We start from the raw sequence: 7574 nt of genomic DNA on the forward strand, positions 1-7574 counted from the left end.
GACTGGGTGTGTTTCCCTATGTGTATCCATAGGGCTGTGACTGTCGTGGTGTCACGGTGAGTTTATGTGCCGGCGCCTGTGTGTGTCAGGATACGTGTGAGCCCATGAGTCGTGGGTGCATGTGTCTCCATCATCTCCCGGTGTGAATGTGTGTGCGCGCACGCACGGCCACAATGTGTGCATGGGCGTGGGTGGGGTGTGAAGGGGAAGATGTGTGTCACTGTGTCTGTGGGGGTCCTGCCTCTGAGCCACCCCCAGCCCGCCCTCCTCCCCCGGTTCTGTGGCTCCCTCCCAGGCAATGGCCCTGCCCCTCCCGTCTTCTCCCTCCCAACCGGTCTGTGCGGGGGGAGCTGGTGCTGCGGCCCCCCCACCCCTCCCCATCCAGGCCCCATAAATAGCAGCAGAGCCGGAGCCGGAGCCGGCGCCAGCGGCTGGAGCAGCAAGGGAGTCAGGGCCAGGGCCAGAGAGCCGGAGAGAGGAGCCCCCGACTAGAGCCCAGGTGAGCCTACCCTTCCTCCCTCGCTCAGCCCCAGCCTGGCCCAGCCTGACCCAGTCTCCATAACAACGTCTCCCCCAGCCCCCAGAGAGGTCTCCAGTCCTGCCCGATCCCCTCACCACCACATGCCCCTGCCCATCTCAGGGACCCTTCAAGAACTGGGAGACTTGTGGCTGGAAGGCAGAGACCCCTACCCACCCACCCAGACCCTCCCTCACATTTCCAGAAAGGTACGCGCTGTGGGGAGGGGGGGGCCCAGCCAGAGAAGGGTCCCAGTTCTAAGGGCAGTACGGGAAGTGGCACACCCTCCTGGATTCAGACACACGGCTAGGGGACAGACACACAGGGAGGGGGCATTCAGACACACCAACGCACACCCGCTTGGGGGAAGCACGACACGGGAGCAGACAGCCTCACCCTGCGATGTGGACAGACACAGATAGATGGACTGACCGGCCGTGAACTCGGGCCAGCATACCCCTGCCTGCTGCTGCCCGAGGCTTGGTACCACTGCTGGGGGAGGGTGACATGCGTGCATCCCACGGGCAGCATGGAGGGGGCTGTGGCTCCCCAAAAATCCTGTCGCTAAGAGACAGTGCCAGTGCTGCCAGGAAGTGTGAGAACAGGGGAGGTGGGGAGGGAAGCGAGAGTTGTCATAGTGGGAGCCCCTGCCAGGAACCTGGAAGAGCTTTCAGCAGGAACAGGGCTCTGTGTCTAACTGCCCAAGCCCACCAACCCCCTCTTGCCATAAGCCACCCAGAAGGTGAGTGGGGGGGAGGCGGAGAGGGACAGCCCCCTCCCCCCGGGGATCTTGCAACCTGCCTCCCCCTGCCCACTGCAGACTCTGTTCCTGAGGCCCATCCCCTTCAGGCTTCCGGGGCTCCTCCACCCATTTCCCCACCCCCCTGCCCCAGTTCAGCTCCCTCGTGCCAAGACTGAGTGCAGTGCTGGCTCAAACCTCAGTCGGGAAATAGCAGAAGGTGCTGAGGTAGCAGAAAGCATGGATCAATCGATGGCCTAGGAGCCAAGACTGCCAGGAACCCCGTACGCACCCCCAGCCCTCTCCATCCCCATGCACCCCTACTAGGCCAGCAGGGGTGACAGAGACACAGGGCTGTGCAAGGGTGGGAGGCTCAGGTCCTCCACCCTCCCTGTTCATGGCTCCAGGGAAGCCAAGCTGAGGGCAGGGGTGGGGGTGAGTAGGGGGGAAGCAGGAGATCCATGAGATCCTAGGGCCTCGGGAAGCAGGACATGGTGGGAGTAGGGCTCAGGTTCCCAGAAGACAGACCCCTCCCCTAGCAGATGTTCCCTTTCCCATGTCCAGGCCATCTGCTCTGTCCCCACAGTGCCATGTCGGATCCTGAGATGGGATGGGTGCCTGAGCCCCCAGCCATGACGCTGGGGGCCTCGCGGGTGGAGCTGCGGGTGTCCTGCCATGGCCTCTTGGACAGAGACACGCTCACCAAGCCCCACCCCTGCGTGCTCCTCAAGCTGTACTCTGACGAGCAGTGGGTGGAGGTGAGACCAATCGGAACTAACCTCCTGGCCTGGGAAGGAGGGGGGCTGGCAAGCGGCAAGGAAAGCCTCAGCGGGGAACGTGAGGACCCTGAGGGGTCTCTTCTAGGCTGTGAGGGTAACCCTGGAGACAGGTGTGCCATCATTACAAGCACAAACCATTTTACAGCTTCCAAAGTCCGCAGAGTCCCAGCGGGTCCTGAGATGGGCCCAGAGGAAGCGGCACAGGTCCCAAAGGCCTTCTGGGAGCCCCAAAGGACTGATGGCTCAGGGGGATGGCAGCACCCCGAGCTCAGGGTTGAAGCTAGCAAGGGAAGAGCTAGTCACTGGGAATACAGGAGCCCGAGGAAAGCTGGCATGAGCAGGGTGCTGCAGGGCAGGGGAAAGTAGCCTGGGTTCCCACAGGGCCCTTGCCCCTCCTGCTGCAGGTGGAGCGCACCGAGGTGCTACGCTCCTGCTCCAGCCCGGTCTTCTCCCGGGTGCTGGCCCTTGAGTACTTTTTTGAGGAGAAGCAGCCCCTGCAGCTGCACGTGTTTGACGCTGAGGACGGAGCCGCGGGCCCCAGCAATGACACCTTCCTTGGTTCTACAGAATGCACCTTGGGCCAGGTTTGCGTTCCCACCCACCACCACCCCCGCCCACATCAGCTTCTGCCTCCGAAAGCCAAAATAACAGAGAAACAACTCTGGAGTGAGTTCAATCTGGGCTTGGACCCCATCTCCACCATTGCCTGGCTGTGCAGCCTTGGGCAAGATACTTAACCTCTCTGAGTCTCAGCTTCCTCATCTGAACAGCACCATTCTTAATGTTGCTGTGGAAATTAAGTCCAACCCTAGCCCGGGTACAGCCCCTGTGAGCACTCTAAGGACACTTACTACCTTGTCCCTTGTTCCCTGGCCAAGGCAGGTCGGGGTGTCACAGCTGGGGCTCCCTTCACTTCCATCTCCAGATTGTGTCACAAACCAAGGTCACTAAGCCATTGCTGCTGAAGAATGGGAAGCCTGCGGGCAAATCCACCATCACGGTAGGCAAGGTCACCTGTACTTCCCCTTGGGTTGGGCATTCAATGCCCCTGCATGGACATCCATGGCGACATTATGTCCTGGATCGGCCCCCACCTAAGGGAAAGGGCATAAGGTGGCCCTTTGGGTGGTAGGGGGGCATCTTGCCACTTGTATTCCCCTTGCAGATCGTGGCCGAGGAGGTATCGGGCACCAATGACTATGTGCAGCTCACCTTCAGAGCCCACAAGCTGGACAACAAGGTTGGAGCCCCAGAGTCTAGGCCCCCATCTTCCTTGTTAGACAGCCTAGGCCCCCCACTCCAGACGAATCAGTGCTGCTCCCCTCTCGGTGTTAGCCACCTCCCCTGCAGACCTCACCAGGCTCACGGGTCCTTTCCTCCGCATCCCCAGGATCTGTTCAGCAAGTCTGACCCCTTCATGGAGATCTATAAAACCGACGGGGACCAGAGTGACCAGCTCGTCTGGAGGACTGAGGTTGGTGACTGGGGCCGTGGGGAGGGAGGGAGGAAGAGCAGAGTAGCGGGACCTAGCTAGGGGGTGACCAGCTCTCTGGTGCCTCTCCAAGGTGGTGAAGAACAACCTGAACCCCAGCTGGGAGCCATTCCGCCTGTCCCTGCACTCCCTGTGCAGCTGCGACGTCCACCGGCCTCTCAAGGTGAAGCCCCCGCCGAGCAAGGGCAGCCCGTCAGAGCATCCAGCCTCTGTCTGAGACATTGCCCCGAGTGTGTCAAGACCCTTCCTCTCCCTCAAGCCCTTCCCACTGTGGGGTAAAGACCCAGTCGCAGCTCAATGTTCCCACTTTGTATACCTTTTATCAAGGCCAAAGTCCCTGCCAGATGGAGCCAAAGACTGAAGTTCGCAGGTAGCCTCTTTGGGCAGGTTGAGGACATCTGTTTGGGCCTAGGGACTGTTAGCCCCCACCTCCCTACATCCCTCGCCCTGCCCCCAGCAACCACTGCAAAGCCACCCTGACCCTTTCCCCTCCCCTCCCTGCCTTCTCAGTTCCTGGTGTATGACTATGACTCGAGCGGGAAGCATGACTTCATCGGCGAGTTCACCAGCACCTTCCAGGAGATGCAGGAAGGAACAGCAAACCCTGGGCAGGAGGTGTCAGCAAGATCCCTGGGGGAATTCCGAGAGTGCTGGAGAGCCCAGTATATGTGATGGGGAGAGGGTGGAAAGTACCGAGGCTCAGTCTGAGGACAGAGCCCTAGGGCCCTTGGTCTGGGAGGCTCTCCTGGAAGGGAGACAAGGGGTCTCCTGATAGAATTGTGACTCTGGGCTTGTGGGGTGTGGGGGGTCTAGATGCAGTGGGACTGTGTCAACCCCAAGTATCGGGACAAGAAGAAGAACTACAAGAGCTCGGGGACCGTAGTACTGGCCCAGTGCACGGTAACTCCCAGCGCCCGCCTCACGTCGGACCCTCAGATTCAACCCTGCCCTCGTTCCAAAGACCAGTTTCTCCTCTTCTGAGAACTGAGAAGCCTTGCCCTACCCACCGGGAGCTTCAGCCTCAAAAACTTCCCTCCACTTCCCCCACAGAAGCTCCCCCCCTCCAGCTCCCTCCTCAAAGGACCATCTTGCTCCTTTCCGTCTTCCCCTCCTGCTAGGTGGAGAAGGTGCACACCTTCCTGGATTACATCATGGGCGGCTGCCAGATCAGCTTCACGGTAAAGGCCCAGGGGATATAGGGGACACGGGCAAGAGGAAGGGGCTAAACACATAGTGAACAGAGGAGCCCCCAATCCCGCTGCCCCTACTGGGGCCTCTCTGGAGCCTTAGCATCGCCATCTTGTACCCCTCACACCATGAGGGTGCTACCCGTGGGCTTGACTGGATTTACCTTAGTCCTCCCTACAGTCCCTAGCTCTGGGCCAGCCCCTCTGTGAGCTCTCATGGATGCTGTGTGACATTCTCCCCCCCCCCGCCCCCGCCCAGGTGGCCATCGACTTCACCGCCTCCAATGGGGACCCAAGGAGCAGCCAGTCCCTACACTGCCTCAGCCCCCGCCAACCCAACCACTATCTGCAGGCCCTGCGCGCAGTGGGAGGCATCTGCCAGGACTATGACAGGTGGGAGGGGGATAGGCTGGGGAGGAGGGAGACGGGTAGGGAGGCCTTGCCCGATGGGCCCCACAGCCTTTTCTTCTCCCCAGTGATAAGCGGTTTCCAGCATTTGGCTTTGGCGCTCGAATCCCCCCCAACTTTGAGGTAGGCTGGGTTTGAGAGGAAGGGAGGGTTTGGTGGGAGAGTAGGAGGAAAGACATCTTCTTGCTGCTCTCACCTGACTCTCACAGGTGTCTCATGACTTTGCTATCAACTTCGACCCGGAAAACCCTGAATGTGAAGGTAAGAGGGGAGATGTCCACCAGCCCCACCTCCCCCCATACAGCTTGGACAGCCTGTACACCCCATGCAGGGGCACAGACTCCATCCTCATGGACCCAGCCCCCAGCTGATCCCACCACTCACCCCTGTCTTCATTTGGGACTCCGGGCCCCTGGCCCCACATGTGAACAGCCTCCTCTCCCAGAGCCTGGACCACCCAACTCTCCTGCTTAGTGAGGAATTTAGAGGGCCAGGCAGTCCCTAGACAGGGAAGGACCTCCTCGCTTTAAGGGTGTCAAAAAGGGCTCCCTGCTAATTTCTGCTGGCCTCACCTCCTCGCCTGCAGAGATCTCGGGGGTCATCGCCTCCTACCGCCGGTGCCTACCCCAGATCCAGCTCTATGGCCCCACCAACGTGGCCCCCATCATCAACCGCGTGGCCGGGCCAGCTCAGCGCGAGCAGAGCACCGGCCAAGCCACGGTGAGGAGGCGAAGCAGGCAACCAGGCGCTGCCCCACTGGGTGTCCTCCGGTGGGGCCGGGGCCCTGGCTTGGGGCGGGTGCCAACGCCCTTGCACACAGAGCCTACCCTTCCTCCCCTCTGCCCGCCCTCAGAAGTACTCCGTGCTGCTGGTGCTCACGGACGGCGTGGTGAGCGACATGGCCGAGACCCGCGCAGCCATCGTGCGCGCCTCCCGCCTGCCCATGTCCATCATCATCGTGGGTGTGGGCAATGCCGACTTCTCCGACATGCGGCTGCTGGATGGCGACGACGGTCCCTTGCGCTGCCCCCGAGGGGTGCCCGCGGCCCGCGACATCGTCCAGTTCGTGCCCTTTCGGGACTTCAAGGATGTGAGTGCCCGGCGCCCCCTCCCGGCTGAAGGACTCCTCAGCTCCTCAGGCCCTCAAATCTGACCCGTCCCTCCCACACCGGGTTGACCGCCTGAGAAGGACGCTGGAGCCCCGCGGGCCACCCGAAGCCCCGCCCCCTCGCCTGGCCCCGCCCCCACTCTCCGGCCTAACCCCGGCCCCGCCCCTACCCCACCAGGCCGCACCTTCTGCGCTTGCCAAGTGTGTCCTGGCTGAGGTGCCCAGGCAGGTGGTGGAGTACTACGCCAGCCAGGGCATCAGCCCCGGGGCTCCCAGGCCCTGCACACCGGCCACGACCCCCAGCCCTAGCCCGTGACTGCCTCCCACCGGACCGACACTCCCTCGGCCTCTCAGTGAGTCCTGGAGGCCCAAAGGGGTGGGCAGGCGTGCAAAGTGGGCCTTGGTGGAAGGCATCTGGGCTCGGTGTGGTGTAGAGGAAGGTGCTTATGACTCTCCCCACCCTGCCCCAGGTGCCTGTCCTGACCCCTGTGACTCGAGTGACCAGTGCCTCTTCCTCTTGAACCAGCTGTGGCCCCTAGGTCCTGGAAGTATGTGGTGAGCCCTGCTCTTTCTCTCCAGGCCCCATGCCCCTCAGCCTTGTGACTTTCTTCAGTGATCCTGACATTCTGGTCGTTAATAAAGGGAACCACTCCTAGCACCTCAGCCTCTGCTTATCGTGCCTTAGATGCCCGTGGACCGTCCATAACCCCCACCCCTCCACACACACCATTAAGAAATGAGGACCAGCACCTTTCAGATCTGAGCCAGAGCTCCCACGCAGCCTAGTATCTCAGCGGTTTCACCCCAACTGTGTGCCAGTGGGATCGGAGGAGCCTCTACCCTCACCTCCCAACCCCAGGGGGCCCAGCACCATGGAGGTTAATTATCAGAGATGGGGGGCGGTAATGAGGGGCTGTCAAAGGGGCAGGTTGATGCCCTCTTACAGCTGTCTCTAGAGAAGCCCAGCTGAGTCCCCCAGGAGCTGCACACCAGCCCCCACACAGCTGTGGGGCGGGCCGAGCAGGGGTGTTGGGGGGACTGAAGGAGGGCAGCAGGTCTGTGAGTGAATTAGGAACACAGAGGGGGCATCTGAGGTCTGTGCGGCCTGGTTTTCCTGGGTGTGTGAATGTGCGCGTGTGTTCACGCACTGCACATCCCTGCCTCTCCACGAGCATGGCCTTCAGGCTTCAGAAAGTCAGGCTGTGTACCCTTAATAACGTTAACAACAGCATGAACAGTATTGTTCGGCATGTGTGAAACTTCGTGCTCTATGCTGTAAATGCATTCACTCTCACTAGGTACCTAGCATCACTTTTCCCATTTTTCTGGCAAATCAAGGGAGGA

At 61.1% G+C, this 7574-nt stretch overlaps 1 protein-coding gene across 2 annotated transcripts; it reads left to right on the forward strand.

Annotated features, from left to right (window-relative positions):
* The first annotated feature begins 379 nt into the window (after positions 1-379).
* On the forward strand, positions 380-6884 carry CPNE6 (copine 6). Of its 2 annotated transcripts, none has more exons than XM_011227289.3 (17): positions 380-499; positions 1843-2014; positions 2440-2619; positions 2961-3035; positions 3201-3275; positions 3426-3509; positions 3601-3690; positions 4038-4142; positions 4341-4427; positions 4646-4705; positions 4974-5107; positions 5191-5245; positions 5332-5383; positions 5709-5842; positions 5976-6212; positions 6409-6583; positions 6701-6884. In XM_011227289.3, exons 2-16 carry the CDS (start codon positions 1847-1849, stop codon positions 6544-6546), a joined length of 1674 nt encoding a protein of 557 aa, XP_011225591.1. In that variant the 5' UTR covers positions 380-499; positions 1843-1846; the 3' UTR covers positions 6547-6583; positions 6701-6884. The 2 variants fall into 2 exon arrangements, with proteins under 2 accessions (XP_011225591.1, XP_034504427.1); XM_034648536.1 differs by lacking the exon at positions 380-499 and adding an exon at positions 654-726.
* Positions 6885-7574: the final 690 nt, after the last annotated feature.

Source organism: Ailuropoda melanoleuca, chromosome 20 (assembly GCF_002007445.2).
Source record: "Ailuropoda melanoleuca isolate Jingjing chromosome 20, ASM200744v2, whole genome shotgun sequence".
Taxonomy (NCBI): Eukaryota; Metazoa; Chordata; class Mammalia; order Carnivora; family Ursidae; genus Ailuropoda; species Ailuropoda melanoleuca.